General features: G+C 40.0%; 1 protein-coding gene across 1 annotated transcript; it reads left to right on the forward strand.

Annotated features, from left to right (window-relative positions):
* Positions 1 to 423: 423 nt before the first annotated feature.
* Positions 424 to 16,940, forward strand: LOC104115111 (uncharacterized). Its single transcript, XM_009625681.4, has 7 exons — positions 424 to 710; positions 1,028 to 1,129; positions 1,416 to 1,530; positions 2,952 to 3,067; positions 15,414 to 15,602; positions 16,132 to 16,274; positions 16,442 to 16,940. The coding sequence occupies exons 1-7, from the start codon at positions 589 to 591 to the stop codon at positions 16,621 to 16,623; spliced, it is 969 nt and encodes a 322-aa protein (XP_009623976.1). The 5' UTR covers positions 424 to 588; the 3' UTR covers positions 16,624 to 16,940.
* Positions 16,941 to 19,919: the final 2,979 nt, after the last annotated feature.

The raw sequence follows: 19,919 nt of genomic DNA on the forward strand, positions 1-19,919 counted from the left end.
TAATCATAGAACGATGGAAAAAGAGTAAGAAACGAACGGAAAATTGGAGATTTAGATGAAAAAAAACGAACCAATTCTAGAAAAGATTGAAGAAGACAAAGTAGGTCAATAGGTTGGAGATTTGGAGTTAAAAAAAAGGTAAAAAGTAAAATATAATTATGGAGTAATAAGTAAGGTATAATTAGAAAGAAAAATAAAAAACAATCACACTAAATCAGTTATTTTATAAAATGAGGCTATAAATTTAACAATATAATATTATTAATTTTAAATAAATAATTAAAATAAATATTATTTTGGAATAATAATACAATATAATATACGGTACAATACGTAACAAGTTGTTTGTGAAATCCAAAATCACAAAAAAGAATTAACTCAGAACCGCCTATTTGTAAAATCAATGATCCACGTCCAGCTTCCGAAACTTTCATAGGAAGTATATTCTCCCATTTCCCAAACTCTCTCTATTGTCACCCAGATATTCCAACTCCATATCAATACTTGTAGTGCACCTAAATTAATACTCGAATTATCATAGTCAATTAATCATAATCGGAAACAGCGACTGACGGTGAGGAAATCGGGATGTGGGTGCAGCTGATTTGTGGTCTAGTCGTTTACAGAGTGGTTAAGCGCTTCTTTTACGACGACGACCTTCTCGACACCGAAGCCTCTGATTTCAATGCCCTCTTTTCCGTTGCACAAAGGTATATCACACTAGCTTTAAGATAATGATAGGTGTTCGGGTCAGACTCAGCACGTTTTTCTGAGTTAATCCACCCTTTACCTGCTATAACCTATAGGTGGTCACCCTCTTGGGATTGTTACAGTACTATCATGCTTACTCCAAATGAAAAATTTAAAGCTAAATAGTTTTCAAATATAAAAAGTTAGTTTCTTTTTGGAACGATTAATTAAAAAAATAGTGTCTGGAACAGAGAGGTTATTTGGTTTCTTTTTTGTGGTCTTTTCCACTGATTGGTGATTTAATGATAATTCTCATTTCCTTTTTGTGTGAAACTAGACTTGAGAAGATCTATGGTGGTAAGGTTTATGTTGGGCTTCAAATTCCTGATGCTGATTCTGGTTCTCGGCAAAGTATTGATATAGTTCTCGTCACACAGCGGTATGTATATCTAAATATATCAAACCCGAATGTTTAGTATATATTTAAATCGTTCCTTGGTTATTGCTATAATCTTAATGCTTTGTGTTTGAGTAGGATTTTTACACACTAAAGTTGATTTCTCTTTTCTGGTTTTCCATATTCTTTTACTTGTGTTGTGTCTGTTCAAACTCATTTTATACAAGAAGGTACCTCAAGAATAACACTCTCTGTTATTAAAGAGTTCTATTTCTCTTCATTAGCCTGAAAGAAAACCAGGGGATAATATTAGGTTTTCCTTCTGCAGGGAAGCAGTAGTAATCTGTGTAAAGAATGTCTCGGGATTTGTGGCCACTGATAAGGATGGGAGATGGGTTTGCACTGGAGGGCATAAACACAAGACCCAGCATATCTCAGTTCCTGTAAGCTGAAAATCTTTGTTTTATTATTTGTTTGATGTTAGGGATTCAATCTAGTTGATGTTTGAAAGATTTGGTAGGTCCATCGAATCCTTGCCTTAGTGGCACAAGTTTAGTGAAATTTATGCTTTTACACTTGCACTGCTACTCATGAGGCCAAGTATCGTGTAGAGTTTGTATATTGTGCGAATTTCTAAACGTAAAATTGCTTTATGCCTGTACACGAGTAATTCTCTGTAGTTCTACATGCTATTATTGTCTCCTTTTAGTCTTCATGACTATGCAAATAAGCTGTCTAGAATTTGTTCGTCATGATTGTGCCAAGAAGAAATTATATCTCTTTTGCTGTTTATATTCGGTTTCATAAAAGGACTTTAACGGAAAGCAGTGGTGACTGGTGAGATAAATCCCATGATTTTCTACATGTAGAGTTTCAAATTGAATATCAAACACTCTCTGAAGAGATAAGTTTCCTTGCTTATGTTTACTACAGACATTCTTTCACTGAAGTTAGTTGTCCCTTAAAAACACCCTACTAGTTATATCCCCTCTCGTGAAACCGCTCTGTTACAAAATATCTTCTTGGACCAAACTGCAGAGTTATTTTGTTGTTTCTGCGATTGGATGTTGATAGTATTGATTATTTCTACCCCAATTAATGCTGGAGTTGGCATGAACAATTTCTGAAAGCCAATTTGTGAAATCTGAATAATCCCCCAACACTTTTTATGAAATTACTTCCTATAATTAAATCAAGTAGCAAAAGAAATGCAGTTTGCTTCATAGAGTCCAGCATTATGCTTCGGATGGTAATGCTTACAGAGAGAAAACAACCCGGAGGGCCTGCTAGCTTAGCTCGATTAATAATATTTAACTCACTATATGAGTTTTCCATATTAGTTTCTCTGAAGAACCAAGTAGGAGTACCAATGTCATCCCTTATTCAATGAATGGGCTTGAACTGTCTGGCAAAGTATCTTCTTGGAGGCGCAACTTTATGGCACTGTTGTTCATATGATGAAGCATATCCCTAAAGGCTCTCTCTGAGAGGAGATGCAACCAGGAGATTAGCAGTTGGCATTTGCTGTTGGCTGTTTGATTGTATGGAGAGTAAGCTCATCTTTATGCAATGGTAGTTATGACCCCTTGTCCTCGCAAAGTTTTATAGTGAGATTTTATTATGTTCTGCATTGAATTGCCGCTTCTAGGATATTTGGTGGGGATACAATTTAATTCAGATACCCTCTTTTGCTTTCTTCTTTTCATTCTTGCATCATTTCTGTTGTGGTGCATGCTCTGTTCGACAATATCTTCTCATCGAGTAATTAAGTTTTGATCATATGGTTCCTTAACTTTGGAAAGGACTGCATGTGGAATGTTGCTTTTCTTAATTCCATTGCATGATTTAAGTTTCTATATTTCAGGTAGCAGAGGCAGAACGATTAGTTCCCATTCTTGAATCTTATCTCGAACAAAGGGGGGTTGCTCTTCCTGAAGGATACTTGTCTTCTAAAGTTATATGTTCAAACCCCAATTTCAGGCAAGCATTTTATTAAATGTTGAAATTAAAGTACTTTTTTGTCACGACCCAGAAATCCTGCCCTCGGGACCGTGATGGCGCCTAACATTTCACTTGCTAGGCAAGCCAACGTTAGAATAGTTTATCCATGTTTTTAACAGTTCAAATTAAATAATAATAAAGAAACTGAAATAATTGATATAAATCTGAAGTAATGTGCGGAAAACCATAACAACTAAAGTATCTAATACAACCTCGAATCTGGTGTCACAAGTGCACGAGCTACTAAAATACTACAGATAAAGGTCGGAATGAAAGTAAAGCTGTCTAAAAGAAAAACACAGCTGAGATAAGTAGGAGGGGACTTCAGGGCTGCGAACGTCGAGTAGCTGTACCTCAAGTCTACACATTGATATTCAACCCGAGCAATCTATTGACCGCCGCTGGGACCGACTCCAAAATCTGCACAAGATGTGCAGAGTGTAGTATGAGTACAACCCACATGTACTCTGTAAATGCTGAGCCTAACCTCGACGAAGTAGTGACGAGGCTAAGACGGGTCACTTACAATGTAACCTATACGCATTATAAAATAATGATAGGAAAGGAAAATACGGAAACGAAATAAGGCAGTTAACTCATGAAAATAACTCAATCTTCGAAGAAAAACCAGTAAATGCCAGAAATACCAATCCCTAGAGTCTTGTATGAAAGTACTGAAGCCAACACAACACAATAAGGAATAGAAATACATAAAATGTTGCGGCGCGCAACCCAATCCCACCGTACAACACTATCCTCCCTTATTCCACCATATAAATATCAATAATAATAATTACATATATGTTGCGGCACGCAACCCGATCCCACCATATAATCGGAGTCAATATCATAATTCACCCTTATTTCACCATATCAATCCACCCTTATTTCACCTGTTGCGGCGCGCAACCCAATCCCACCGTATCAATATAAAGTCATCCTTATTTCACCATATAAATCCACCCTTATTTCACCTGTTGCGGCGCGCAACCCGATCCCACCATATCAATATAACTACATCAATAAGTGCAATCGATTTAACAACTCGAATCACAAGAATCTCTATGATTAATGAATATAAAAACTACACATCAAAAAGGAATCTCGTACCAAATCATGAAAAGCTACACTTAATACTGAGAAACAAGACAGTCAAATATATAACAGGTAAAGAGGTACAAGTAATACAATTAAGGCAAATATCAATTAAGCATAGAAGCATGAGAGAAATTAACATTTTATGATGCGAGGATAATAAATGACAACAAGTTAAGGCATGTGAATCAATTAAGGCATATAACAACCAAGACATGGAATACTATAATTAATGAAGTACGGGTAGACATGGAAACAAGTAATTGATGGCGTATACTCGTCACCTCGCATATACACCGCTACTCATGAAATTCACATAACACATAGCATCAAGGGTTCCTAATTCCCTCAAGTCAAGGTTAGATCCAATACTTACCTCACTCCGTAATCAACTCAAAATTCAATCACGATCTTGCCTTTCGAACAAGCCTCCAAAGCAACAAAATCTAGCAAATTATTGACCAAACGATTCAAAATAAGCTTTAGAAACTACTCACGAATGAAAGAGGTTCAATTTAGATCATTATTAAAAAAGTCAACAAAAGTCAACCCCGGGCCCGCTTCGTCAAAACCCGAGATTTGGTCCAAAACCCGATCACCCATTTACCCCCGAGCCCGGTTGTGCAATTCGATTCGAAATCCGACCTCAATTCGAGGTCTAAATCTCAATTTTACAAAAATCCCTAATTCTACCCAAATCCCTAATTTCTACCATGGAAACCCTAGATTTAAAGTTGAAATCTTATGGAAGGTAATGGGTAATTGAAAGAAAGTAGATTAGAGTCACTTACCAATAAATTTAGGAAGAAAAACTCTTGGGAAAATCGCCTCTAAGGTGTTTAGGGTTAAGAATTTGAAAGAATGAGCTAAAATCCCGTCTTTCATAGCTTTTTGACCAAGCGCAGATGTTGCAATTGTGAACCCGCAATTGCGACCTTGCGAACCCCGTAAATGTGAAAAAGTCTTCGCAAATGCGAAGGTTTCACATCTCTGTTGCCATCGCAAATGCGAACAATTTGTTCACAATTGCGAACACGATACTATCGTAAATGCGACAGAAATCTCGCAAATGCGTGAACCCCAGTCCCAGCCCATGCTCGCAAATGTGAAGTGTCCTTCGCAAAAGCGAGGCTCGCATTTGGGAAGTTTGCAGTCTAGCACCAGATGAAACTTGCACCAGCTATGATTCTAAGTCCAAAACCACTCTGAAGCCTATCCGAAACTCACCCGAGTCCTCGGGGCTCAAAACCAAACATGCACACAAGTCCAAAAACATCATACGAACTCGCTTGCGCGATCAAAACACCAAAATAACACCTAGAACTGCGAATCGGACACCAAAACGAATGAAATTTTCAATGAAACTTAAGAACTTTCAATTTTTCAACCGGACGTCCGAATTACGTCAAATCAACTCTGGTTTGCACCAAATTTTGCAGACAAGTCATAAATACTATAATGAACCTATACTAGGTTCCGGAACCAAAATCCGGACCCGGTAGCAACAAAGTCAAACTTCGGTCAAACTTATTAATTCTTTAAACCTTTAAGCTTCTAGTTTTCAACAAATTGCGATAATTCGAGCTAGGGACTTCCGAATTCGATTCCGGGCATACGAGCAAGTCCCAAATCACGATACGGACCCACCACGACTGTCAAAACATTGATCCGGGTCCGTTTGCTCAAAACGCTGACTGAAGTCAACTCAAATGAGTTTTAAGGCACAATTTTATATTTTCGTCAGTTTTTCACATAAAACTCTTCCGGAAAAAGACACAGACTGCGCACGCAAATCGAGGAAGGCTGAATGGAGCTATTCAGGGTTTCGAAACACAGAATTGAGTATTAAATCTATAAATGACCGATCGGATCATCACATTCTCCACCTCTAAAACAAACGTTCGTCCTCGAACGGTCAAAGAAAAGTACCTGGATTTGTGAAAAGGTGTGGATATCTACTCCGCATGTCCGACTCAGACTCCCAAATGGCTTCCTCAATCGACTGACCTCTCAACTGCTCTCGAACTGAAGGATAACTCTTACACTGCAACTGGCGGACCTGCCTGGCTAGAATAGCCACCGACTCCTCCTCATAAGTCAAATCCTTGTCCAATTGAACTTAGCTGAAATTCAACAAATGGGACGGATCACCGTGATACTTCCGGAGCATGGACACATGGAACACCGGATGGATTGCTGATAAACTGGGTGGCAATGCGAGCTTTTAGGCCACCTCACCCACTCTTTAAAGAATCTCAAAGGGTCCGATATACCTAGGGCTCCTATGTTGCTCGAACTCTCCAAAAGTGCTGCCGCACCCATGTCAGATCCTTAAAAAATGCACTAAATTTGGAGGATCTGACACGCACCCAACAACATTTTTGAAGAGTCCGAGTAACATAGTAGGGCTCAACTTGCCCTTCTTTCCAAACCTCATCACACCCTTCGTGGGTGAAACCCGGAGCAACACCCTCTCTTCGACCATGAATGCAATATCACGAACTCTACGGTCGGCATAACTCTTCTGCCTAGACTGAGCGGTGCGAAGTCGATCCTGAATAATCTTGACCTTATCCAAGGCATCATGTACCAAATCTATACCCAACAACCGAGCCTCCCCCGGCTCGAACCATCCAACTGGCGAACGACACTGCCTCCCGTATAATGCCTCATAGGGAGCCATCTGAATGCTAGACTGGTAACTGTTGTTGTAGGCAAACTCCGCAAGTGACAAGAACTGGTCCCAAGAACCCCCGAAATCCATAACACAAGCGCGAAATATGTCCTCTAATATCTGAATAGTGTGCTTGGATTGTCCGCCCGTCTAGGGATGAAATGCTGTGCAACTCAACCTGCGTGCCCAACTCACGCTGTACGACCCTCTAGAAGTGCGAGGTGATCTGCGTACCTCAATCAGAAATGATAGACACAAGCACACCGTGAAGACGGACGATCTCGCGGAGGTAGATCTCAGCTAACCGCTCTGAAGAATAGGTAACTGCCACTGGAATGAAATGTGCGGACTTGGTTAATTGTCCACAATGACACATACGGCGTCAAACTTCTTTTGAGTCTGTGGGAGTCCAACAACAAAATCCATAGTGATACGCTCCCACTTCCACTCAAGAATCTCTAACTTCTGAAGCAAACCACCAGGTCTCTGATGCTCGTACTTTACTTGCTGACAATTTAGACACCGAGCTACATATGCAACTATATCCTTTTTCATCCCCTCCACCAATAATGTTGCCGCAAGTCCTGATACATCTTGGCGGCACCCGGATGAATAGATAATCGGGAACTGTGGGCCTCCTCGAGGATCAACTCATGAAGCCTATCCACATTGGACACACAAATACGGCCCTACATCCTCAAAACTCTATCATCTCCAACAGTAACCTGCTTGGCACCACTGTGCCACACCGTGTCCTTAAGGACAAGCAAATGAGTATCATCATACTGACGCTCTCTGATGCGCTCATACAAGGAAGACCGAGTGACTATGCAAGCTAAAACATGACTAGGCTCTGAAACATCTAACCTCACAAACTGATTGGCCAAATCCTGAACATCTCCTGCAAGCAGTCTCTCACCAACTGGGATATACATAAGGCTACCCATACTCGTTGCCTTTCTACTCAAGGCATCGGCCACCACATTGGCCTTCCTGGGATCATACGAAATGGTGATATCATAATCTTTCAACAACTCCAACCACCTCCCCTGACTCAAATTGCGATCCTTTTGTTTGAACAAATACTGAGGACTTTGATGATCCGTGAATACCCCGCACGACACGTCGTAAAGATAGTGCCTCCAAATCTTCAACGCATGAACAATGGCTGCCAACTCCAAGTCATGAACAAGGTAATTCTTCTCGTGAACCTTCAACTACCGCGACGCGTATGCAATCACCCTGCCATCCTGCATCAATATGGCACCGAGCCCAATATGAGATGCATCACAATACACCGTGTAAGATCCTGAACCAGTGGGCAACACCAACACTGGCACCGTAGTCAAAGCAATCTTGAGCTTCTGAACGCTCAACTCACACTCGTCCGGCCATCTGAATGGGGCACCCTTTTGGGCCAATCTAGTCAATGGGGCTGCTATAGATGAAAACCCCTCCACGAACCGGCGATAATAATCCGCCAAACCTAGAAAACTACGGATCTCTGTAGCTGAAGTAGGTCTAGGCCAGTTCTGAACTTCCTCAATCTTCTTAGGATCTACCTTTATGCCCTCTACCCATACAACATGTCCCAAAAAGGCGATTGAGTCTAACCAAAACTCACACTTTGAAAACTTGGCATATAACTGGCTATCTCTCAGAGGCTGAAGTACAATCCGAAGATGCTACTCATGCTCCTCTCGACTGCGGGAGTAGATCAAGATATCATCAATGAATACAATCACAAAAGAATCCATGAAATCCATGAATGCTGCTGGGGTATTTGTCAACCCAAATGACTTTACTAGGAACTCATAATGCCCATACCGAGTTCGAAAAGCCGTCTTAGGGACATCGGATGCCCTAATCCTCAACTGATGGTAGCCAGACCCAGTGTTGTCAAAGGCGCGCTTAAAGCTTGCTTAAGCCCTGAAGCGAGGCTCAAACACGTTGAGTGCTTCTCCTCGCCTTGAGGCTCAAACACGTTGAGTGCTCAAACACGTTGACCCAGTGTTATTCATGCTTAATAATGATTAGTCTTGGACTACATGTATATTTTTACTTTTTTTCCCGTCGCCTTTTTTCATTAAAGCCCACATTTTATTTGCGCTTTGCGCTTAAAGCCTCAACAGACCTTAGAGCTTTTTTGCGCTTTTCGCCTTTGATAACACTGGCCAGACCTCAAATCAATCTTCGAAAACACTTTGGCACCCTGAAGCTGATCAAATAAGTCATCAATCCTCGGCAACAGATACTTGTTCTTGATAGTGACTTTGTTCAACTGCCGATAGTCTATACACATTCTCATCGATCCATTAATCTTCTTCACGAACAACACATGCGTACTCCAGGGCGAAACACTAGGTCTAATGAAGCCCTTATCAAACAAATCTTGCAACTGTTCCTTTAACTCCTTCAACTCCGGCGGGGCCATATTGTATGGCGGAATAGAAATGGGCCGAGTGCCCGGAGCCAAATCAATACAGAAATCAATATCCTTGTCAGGTGACATCCCCGACAGGTCTGCAGGAAACATCTCTGGAAACTCACGAACAACTGGCACTGAATCCATGGAAGGAACCTCCGCACTAGAATCACGGACATTAGGCTAAATAAGCTAGACACCCCTTCTTGACTATGCGTCGAGCCTTCACATAAGAGATAACCCTGCTGGTAGAATGACCAAGAGTCCCACTCCACTCTAATCGAGGCAACCCCGGCACGGCTAAGGTCATCGCCTTGGCGTGACACTCCAATATAGCATGATAAGGTGACATTCAATCCATACTCAAGATAACATCAAAATCTACCATATCAAGAAGTAGAAGATCTACACTAGTTTCAAGACTTCCAATGGTAACCACACACAAGCGATTGACACGATCTACCACAATAGAATCTCCCACAGGCGTGGATATATACAGAGGAGCACTCAAAGAATCACAAGGCACAACCAGATATGAAGCAAAATAGGATGACACGTAGGAATAAGTAGATTCCGGATCAAATAGAAGTGAGGCATCTCTATGGCAAACGGGAACAATACCTGTGATAAGGGCATCAGATGACTCGGCCTCAGGCTTAGCTGAGAAAGCATAACATCGGGGCTGGGCCCCTCCACTCTGAACTACATCTCTAGGACGGCCTCTAGCTGGGTGGCCTGACCTCCACCTTTAACGACCTGACCCCCACCTCTGGCTGCTTGATCCCTGCCCCTGGCTGGCTGAGCGGGCGGTGGAGCCACCTGTGCCGGAACCATACACGAGAACTCTGCTGTGGCATGCCGCCCAATAATCTCGGGCAGGACCTCCTGATATGCCCAATACCACCACACTCAAAACACCCATCCTGCTCCTGTGGTTGCTGATAGTGAAGCTGACCCGAACGGGCCGGATAACCACAGTGATAGCTCTGAATTGGAGGCGCACTGATAGGAGATGATGGTGCACTGTAGGCTGGCTGCCCAAAATAAGGCACATAAGGACCACGACCCCCAGAAGCACTGTGAGATGCCTGAAGCGCTGAATGAAATGGCCTTGGAGGATGGCCTCTACCAAAAGCACCCCTGCCTCCAGATGAGGCACCGCTGAAACTACCGGAATGATAGAGCCTCTTATCTCACACCGGCCCCATCTCCTGACCACGAACCAACTCGATCAGTCTGGCAATATCTACAGCCGTCTGGAAGGAAATATCACTCCCTGTCTCCTTGGCCATTTGAAGCCTGAGAGTGTAAGTGAGCCCATCAATAAATCTCCTCACTCGCTCCTTATCAGTTGGAAGCAAGATAGTGGCATGGTGAGCTAAGTCCACAAATCGAGTCTCATACTGGGTGACAGTCATACTATCCTGCTGAAGTCGCTCAAACTGCCTGCGATACTGCTCTCTTAGGGTGACAGGGATGAACTTCTCTAGAAATAGGTGTGAGAACTGATCCCAGGCAGTAAGAAAGAAGTGACATTTTTCCTAAACTCCATAGCCTCTAGAAGATAAGTACATACGTCTCCGTACCGATTCTCCAGACTCTACTAAGCTTGCTCGTGACTCGTGATACCTAGGCAACCTAGTGCTATGTTACCAACTTGTCATGACCCGGAAATCCCGCCCTCGGGACCGTGATGATTCCTAACATTTCATTTGCTAGGCAAGCCAACGTTAGAATAGTTTATCCATGTTTTTAACAGTTCAGATTAAATAGTAGTAAAGAAACCGAAATAATTGAAATAAATCTGAAGTAAAGTGCGAAAAACCATAACAACTGTAGTATTTAATATAACCCCGAATCTGGTGTCACAAGTGCACGAGCTACTAAAATACTACATTTATCTGAATGAAAGTAAAGATGTCTGAAAGAAAAATACACAACTAAGATAAAGTAGGAGGGGACTTCAGGGCTACGAACATCGAGCAACTGTACCTCAAGTCTCCACACTGATAGTCAACCCGAGCAATCTACTGACCGCCGCTGGGACCGACTCCAAAATCTGCACAAGATGTGCAGAGTGTAGTATGAGTACAACCGACCGCTTGGCCTAACCTCGACGAAGTAGTGACGAGGCTAAGGTGGGCCACTTACAATGTAACCTATACGCAGTTAACTCATGAATATAACTCAATCTTTGAAGAAAAATCAGTAAATGCCAGAAATACCAATCCCTAGAGTCTCGTATGAAAGTACTGAAGCCAACACAACACAATAAGGAATAAAAATACATAAAATATTGCGGTGCACAACCCGATCCCACCGTACAACACTATCCTCCCTTATTCCACCATATAAATATCAATAATAATAATAATAAGTAAATATATGTTGTGGCACGCAATCCGATCCCACCATATAATCGAAGTCAATATCATAATTCACCCTTATTTCGCCATATCAATTCACCCTTATTTCACCTGTTGCGGCGCGCAACCCAATCCCACCGTATCAATATAAAGTCACCATTGTTTCACCATATAAATTCACCTTTATTTCACCTGTTGCGGCGCGAAACTCGATCCCACCATATCAATATAACTACATCAATAAGTGCAATCGATTTAACAACTCGAATCACAAGAATCTCTACGATTAATGAATATGAAAACTACACATCAAAAAAGAAACTCGTACCAAATCATGTAAAGCTACACTTAATACTGCGCAACAAGACAATCAAATATATAACAGGTAAAGAAGTACAAGTAATACAATTAAGGCAAATGTCAATTAAGCATAGAAGCATGAGAGAAATTAACATTTTATGATGCGAGGATAATAAATGACAAGTAACAAGTTAAGGCATGGGAATCAATTAAGGCATGTAACAATCAAGACATGAAATACTATAATTAATGAAGTATGGGTAGACATGGAAACAAGTAATTGACGGCGTATAGACACTCGTCACCTCGCATATACACCGCTACTCATGAAATTCACATAACACATAGCATCAAGGGTTCCTAATTCCCTCTAGTCAAGGTTAAATCCAATACTTACCTCACTCCGCAATCAACTCAAAATTCAATCACGGCCTTGCCTTTCCAACAAGCCTCCAAACCAACCAAATCTAGCAAATTATTGACCAAACGATTCAAAATAAGCTTTAGAAACTACTCACGAATGAAAGAGGTTCAATTTAGATCATTATTGAAAAAGTCAATAAAAGTCAACACCGGGCCCGCTTGGTCAAAACTCGAGGTTCGGACCCATTCATTCCCGAGCCCGATTATGCAATTCAATTCCTAATTCGACCTCAATTCGAGGTCTAAATCTCAATTTTACAGAAAATCTCTAATTCTACCCAAATCCCTAATTTCTACCATGGAAACCCTAGATTTAAAGTTGAAATCTTATGGAAGGTAATGGGTAATTGAAAGAAAGTAGATCAGAGTCATTTACTAATGAATTTAGGAAGAAAAGCTTTTGGGAAAATCGCCTCTAAGGGGTTTAGGGTTAAGAATTTGAAAGAATGAGCTAAAATCCCGTCTTTCACAGCTTTTGACCAGGCGCAGATTGCGATTGCGAACCCCGCAAATGCAAAAAAGTCTTCGCAAATGCGAAGGTTTCACACCTCTGATGCCATCACAAATGCGAACAATTTGTTCGAATATGTTCGCATTTGCGAACATGATACTATCGCAAATGCGACAGAAATCTCGCAAATGCGAGAACCCCAGTCCCAGCCCATGCTCGCAAATGCGAAGTGTCCTTCGCAAAAGTGAGGCTCGCATTTGCGAGCGAGCCTGACCTCGCATTTGCGAAGTGTGTAGTCCAACACCCGATGAAACTTGCACCAACTATTATTCTAAGTCCAAAACCACTCCGAAGCCTATCCGAAACTCACTCGAGCCCTCGGGGCTCCAAACCAAACATGCACACAAATCCAAAAACATCATACAAACTCGCTCGCACGATCAAAACACCAAAATAACACTTAGAACTACGAATCGGACACCAAAGTGAATAAAATTTTCAATGAAACTTAAAGAACTTTCAATTTTTCAACTGGATGTCTGAATTATGTCAAATCAACTCCGGTTTGCACCAAATTTTGCAGACAAGTCATAAATATAGTAATGAACATATACCAAGTTCCGGAATTAAAATCCGGACTCGATAGCAACAAAGTCAAACTTCAGTCAAGCTTATTAATTTTTTAAACCTTTAAGCTTTTCGTTTTCAATAAATTGCGATAATTCGAGTTAGGGACTTCTGAATTCGATTCCGGGCATACGCCCAAGTCCCAAATTACGATACGGACCTACCGGGACCGTCGAAACACTGATTAGTTTCTGATTAGTGAGGAAGTCTTCCCTTCAACACTATGTTTCTCAATGATACTAAATCAGGAACAAAGGTATTTTTATTTGGGACATGTACAATCATTTGAGCCGGCATTAAGGTCACACTTGTTGTCTGTTGACCAACTCTAAGTCTAGAAGAATAACTTGAGAAAGTATTGTGAAAAAATGTGATGACCCGATAGGTCATTTATAGATTTAACCCTCAATTATGTGTTTCGAAACTTCGAAGAGCTCTGTTTAGCCTTCATCGATTTGCGTGCGCAGTCCGTGTCTTTTTCCGAAAGAGTTTTAGGTGAAAAATTGCCGAAAATGTGAAATCGTGCCTTAAAACTCATTTGAGTTGACTTCGGTCAATGTTTTGAGCAAACAGACCTATATATAAGCTAGTTATCTCCAGCAGCAGTTGTTTCAGAGCTTGCTGTATTGTTTCTCTTCATAGTTTTGAATCCTAAAGCCATAGTTTGAACTTAATGTAGCTTACACATAGCTTGGTTAAATGGGTTGTTCCTTGATGCTTAAGACATAAAAAACCCATCCAACCTCCTAATTAAGCATCTAAGTCTTTAACTTATTTGACAAGTTTTCCTCGGTTGTCATGGACCGTTTCAAAGGTTCAGCGCTTGATTTTTCCGTTTGTCCATACAGTTGCACGTTTCACCATCCTTTTCACCTAGGCTTTACATAATTTCGCTGGTTGGAGTTCCTCATTGATCAACCGGTCAATTTACCATGAATTAAAAAAATTGAGTTGCTTCTTTACAGCCGTTTGAATTTTATTTCATGCAAAATTAACCAAGAACGATGTAGGCTCTACAGAGTGGTGGCCAGACCAACGATGTATGAGGCTGGGTGTTGGCAGATCGCTCATGTCCAGAAGATGAAGGTAGCAGAGATGAGGATGTTGAGATGGATGTGCGGGTACACCAGGTTAGATAGGATCAGAAATGAGGTTATTCACGACAAGGCGGGTGTGGCCCCTATTGAGGACAAGATGCGAAAAGCGCAGCTCAGGTGGTTTGGTCATGTAAGGAGGAGCATAGACGCCCCGGTGAGGAGGTGTGAGAGGTTGACATTGGAGGGCCTAAGGAAAGGTAGAGGTAGGCCAAAGAAGAGGTTGGGATAGGTGAGTAGGCAAGACATGTCGCAACTTCAGCTGGCCGAGAACATAATCCTTGATAGGAAGGTATGGAGGTCGAGGATTAGGGTAGTAGAGTAGATAGTCTAGAGTGATCATAACAGTCGTATTGGCACACAGTCTCGCTTTCTGTTGGTAGTAGGTTTTTATGACTAACCGTTATTTTCTTTCATTGTTGATCACCTTACTATGTTGTTTTTATTCTGCTTCTATATGGCTTTTTGGTACTGTCCCTTTTTGTCTATATTTTCATTAATGCGGTGCTTATGCTTTCTTGAGCCGAGGGTCTATTGGAAACAACCTCTCTATCCTCACAAGGTAGGGGAAAGGTCTGTCTACACACTACCCTCCCCAGACCCCACGGTGTGGGATAATACTGGGTATGTTGTTGTTGTTGTTGTTGATGTGGGCTCTCTGGCCTTAATAATACCAAAGCCCGGTTTGGAGCAAATACGTAGTAGTGTCAGTTTATTTTAATTGCTTCTATGGAATATAAGTCAATGTGTTATAATTCGGGTTTTCTGTCATAAACCATTGTTGTCGTTCAAATGTCACATTTTGTTTGTCTTGTGATATTTAAAGTTGTTTTGCATGGACTGGTCTAAAGCCTGTTTCTGCCTTTGCAGTGCCATTAGCTCGGCCTCTTTTCCGCCTGAGGTCATAACATATGACCAGTGGATGCAACTAAAACCAGAATATAAAAACATGCTTTCTGGTTGGATTAAAGGTGCATTTCGTAGTGGGAAGAAGGAAATGCAGGAATCAATAAATGAGAAGCTTAACTTCGTTCTTAATACAGCTCCGACATCGGATAGGTCTGTTGTCTTGCGTATATTTTTGTTTGTTTTCATGTCTAAATTCGATGATGTTTACAGGAATTGGAGGAAAACAGTTGGTCCAACTGTTTGTCCAGAAGTAATGTATTTCAATTGTTTCTGTAATTAAATTATTTGCATTGTGATAAACTGGGCAGAAATTGAAGAATAGCATCTATCTAGAGGAAGCTGGCTGTTTAATCCACATGGTCATAGGAAGTCTATCTAGTGATGGAACCCACTATTTGAATTTTGGTGACAGAGTGCAGTAAGCATTTGGTAGCATTACTAGTAAAGTTGAAAATATCAGCTTTCTTTGGAAAAACCATCCAAGATATGTCTTCCGTGTGATTGAGAGAGGAGGAATGTGAACTTCAAAGAAATGAAAGTCATTCAACAGAAGCACAGCAGCTTGATGTGGAAATAATTTCCCTTATATTCTGTTAAATGAAATTTGAACTTGGTATACTCTCAGTCAAGTTTAACCTTTTCGTTCTAGGTTTACTAAAATTCTTCTGAATATATGCAGGTTAGAGCTTAAAGGTAATAAATGTCTCCATGGAGAGTTTCTGGAGTTCAAAGGAAACAGAGAAGATGTTCAGGAAATGAGAAATATCAGGAGATCAAAAGTTAGTAGATTAGAGATCCAGAAAACGAGCATGTTTGGTCTTGGTAAGGAAACTAAAATACTTTGTAGTAAAGAAATTCTGCTGGCCTGATTCAGTAGAAGGATTCCTTATAATATCTTCATTATGTTGGTTAGACATGTTCTGCATGGAAAATCGATCTTATACTTAGCTGAAATTCTAAATAAAGCATTGTTGCTTTGCGAGATGCAGCTCATTCAAAGCTCAAAGTTCTATACTGCCCCCGAGTTTATCGGGGAGAAGGAGTATCAGCTTCTGAATGGAAGGAAGTCACTGTTCGATCCTGCACAGAAGTGAAATTTCAAACCCAAGGTTCAATTAAACCACGCAAATATAAGTTGTCCTCTGTCATTTCCATGTCACTGAGTGCCTGAGGTTAGATGTCGTGACTCATAATTCTCGAGATCAGTGGCGAAGCCAGGAATTCTCGCAAGGGTGTTCAAACTTGAAAGAAGTGAAAAATTCCCCGACAAAGGGTGTTCAGTATATGTTATACACCTTTAAAAGCTAATATTTTATATATATAAACAGAGTAATTTGTCGACGAAGGGTGGTCAACTTGGTCAATTGACCATCCTTCGGATAAAGTAGCTTCACCCTTGCTCGAGATGGAGCAATGGTTTTATAAACTGTATAAACTATCGTTTATGTTTCCTTTCCATGTTTTAAGCTGATATGCATATTAAGTCTACTGTTCATGTCCCATCGAAAATGGCAATTTCATGATCCTCCGTGTCAAAGTCAATGTGTAATGTCACTATTGCGCCCATGCCATGAGGTCTTTTCCCATACGTGGTGTACTAACTCCAGAAAGTAATGGAAAGAGTGGAGCTCGGATATGATAGCGGAAGCAGATCCAATTCAAGATTTGAAGTTTATGAGTTCCTATAACAGTTACTATATAATAATAATTGGATTTACAATTAAATATTTATAAATATTTAGGTGATTTCTTAATACATATACAAGGTCTAAGCAAAAGTTATTAGGATCCTGTGAATTCATAGATTGTGCTCTAGATCCGCCAATGAGCGGATGTATTCCAGGTATAATTTATAGAACTTCCTTTATGATGTAAATGCACTATCTAACCTTCTCCGCTTGTTTTAATAGAATGTTGGTAAGTGAATTGCGTGCCTATCATCATCCTTGCATAGCGGTCATGTTATTCTTCTATGTATGATCCGATTTTGTTGGATGTCCCAAAGGGATGATTACTGTTTAGTGTTTATAAAGCAAATTCCTTTTTTGTAGTTTGTCTCTTGCAATGACAGTAAACTAGTGCGACTGAACTCGGGATATTCTCCAATAGTTTATTCACTTTGGGGAGGGTTATTCTCTTTATTTATTCAAAAAAGTCATTCTTTTTAATTCTGAATGCAAAATAATTTTGTAAGTAAGAGCGTAATCTCTTTGAGGTTGCAAAGTTAAAAAATAAAACTCAGAGAACACTAACATAGTGTTTTAGTTTGTTGGTTTTTTCATCTGATCCAGAATCATTGTTAAATGTGAGAGTTGTGAATATGACCTGTAGAGCAGAATAGTTTTTGTGGTAGATGCTTACGCTGGTAATCCTGTTCGAATGTCAACTGGAGGTTGCCCTCTTCAAACTAGTGTGGAAGTGCATGCTTGTCAGTGCAGTGGGACTAATATTTAAAGGAAGTATGTTATGAAGATAATTCTTCTACCGTCTTATCCCTCAGGTGTTAGGTCTTCAATCCTTCTTAATGTCAATCTAGCGTGCACCTGGGAAGGTGAGTTGTGTCTTGCTCGATTTTCGCGTGTTAAAGAATTTGATTCTTTAACTTAAAGATTTCAGTATCAACACGAAGTAAAAAGCATAAACTTAAAGATATAAATAATTTTACGTGAAATTCTTTTGCTCAAGGGAGTAAAAATCACGACATACACGAGTAGGATTTTCTCAAACTTCACTAAACAACAAGAGTGGTTTTAGGTTACAACTCAATAATTAAGGGGACTATAAGCTCTAGTACCTTAACCCCCTACAATCAACTCAATTATAGCTAATCCTTTTGGACTATAAACTCCAGCTTAGAATTTCAAAATGCATCTGTCAATTTTTTTTTTCTATCAATACACTTCTCAAAAGTAGAGTAGGTTACACTTAAAGAACAACGACTCAAGACTAAACCAACTAAAGAACTAAACATCTTCGTCTTCTATGCAGGTTCTTCAGTTGAATAACTTAATCTTTGAAAGCACATTCTTACTATGATTGTTATTTATTTTCTGAGAGTGATTTGCTGTGTGCCTATGTAAAAGTATCCAAGGCAATATCAACAACATGATGCTTATATAGGCGTGAAATAGACCGAAAATATTCTTCAAGATTTTGCCACGACCCAAAATCACCATCCGGTCGTGAGGGTGTCTAACTCCCTTGCTAGGCAAGCCAAACATAACAATAGCGGAATAAGATGTCAAAATTAACGGAATTAATACAAATCTAAAGCTAAATGTCATAAATAAACTGTGTCAATACATAAAATCTCCCAGAATTGGTAATACAAAGTCATGAGCTCTATAATAGAAGCATTCGTCCGAAAATACAGAATGAAAATACTGTGTGAATGGGAACAACAACTGAAATGAAAAGAGACGTCAAAGACTACGGTCGGAATGCAACTCTACCTCATCTCTTAGCAACTCACAGCAAATCACAATGGCTCTCGATTTGGTCCAATACCTGGATTTGTACAATTAAGTCCAGAGTGTAGTATGAGTATAACCGACCCAATGTACTCAGCAAGTATCATAACTAACCTCAACGAAGTAATAGTGGCAAGAATTATCAATAATACTCGCTAATAACCTGCTCAGTACATAAATTTCACAAGTACACAATAATAGTACCATCTAATCATACAACACAAATAAAATCACCTCGGTACACAAAGAGATAATGTGCAAGGCCCTGCATCAGTTAACAACCTAGCACATAGAGAAGATATGCATATATATGATCAAGTCTTGTATGCACAGATAGATATATAGAGAAGATATGTACTGTGCTTTCGCTAATAGAACCAAACAACATATAGATAAGATATGCAGAACGAGGCATGTATACATTCCAAATCTAGCATATGGAGAAGATATGCGGATAAAACATGTATACATCCAAGGTATTTGCAAATAGAGAAGAGATGCAGTAACTAAACACTCATTAGTTTTTCTCATACCCCGTGTACACCATCAAGCGAGAAACATAAGAGGGTGATTGGTGACATCCAATTGCACTACTAAAAAGTAAATGGACACGTCCGCATGTAATATAATATACCAAACTATGGGTCGGGGTTGAATCACACAGAGAATAATATGTAGACGATTAGGCAATGTAAGAAAATTATCGCTTATTATGCTAAGTCAAACACTTAAAAGGGTATTGAGAAAATATTTATGTCTAAATGCGAAAATGTAAACTAACCTAGAAAGCAAGTAAAATGATCAATGGTTACAAGCATGGATGCAACGAGAATTACACTCAAGTAATGATCCAATGTATTTCATGATTTTACAAATATGAGCGAGTTTATGTTAATTAGCCTCAGATATTAATTCTTTATTATCTTCTTCCGAAGACTATCAATACTTTCTAATTAAATTATCCCTAAAATAATTAAGATATTAAGAGCATCCGAAA

Source organism: Nicotiana tomentosiformis, chromosome 1 (genome assembly GCF_000390325.3).
Source record: "Nicotiana tomentosiformis chromosome 1, ASM39032v3, whole genome shotgun sequence".
In the NCBI taxonomy this organism is placed as follows: Eukaryota; Viridiplantae; Streptophyta; class Magnoliopsida; order Solanales; family Solanaceae; genus Nicotiana; species Nicotiana tomentosiformis.

What these genes read in the sequence shown, in the direction of transcription:
- LOC104115111 (XM_009625681.4), top strand. Translation starts at nt 589, where the DNA reads ATGTGGGTGCAGCTGATTTGTGGTCTAGTCGTTTACAGAGTGGTTAAG. An exon ending in TGTTCAAACCCCAATTTCAG is followed by an intron (nt 3,068 to 15,413) that starts GCAAGCATTTTA and finishes CTGCCTTTGCAG; the next exon opens with TGCCATTAGCTCGGCCTCTT. An exon ending in ACAGCTCCGACATCGGATAG is followed by an intron (nt 15,603 to 16,131) that starts GTCTGTTGTCTT and finishes GAATATATGCAG; the next exon opens with GTTAGAGCTTAAAGGTAATA.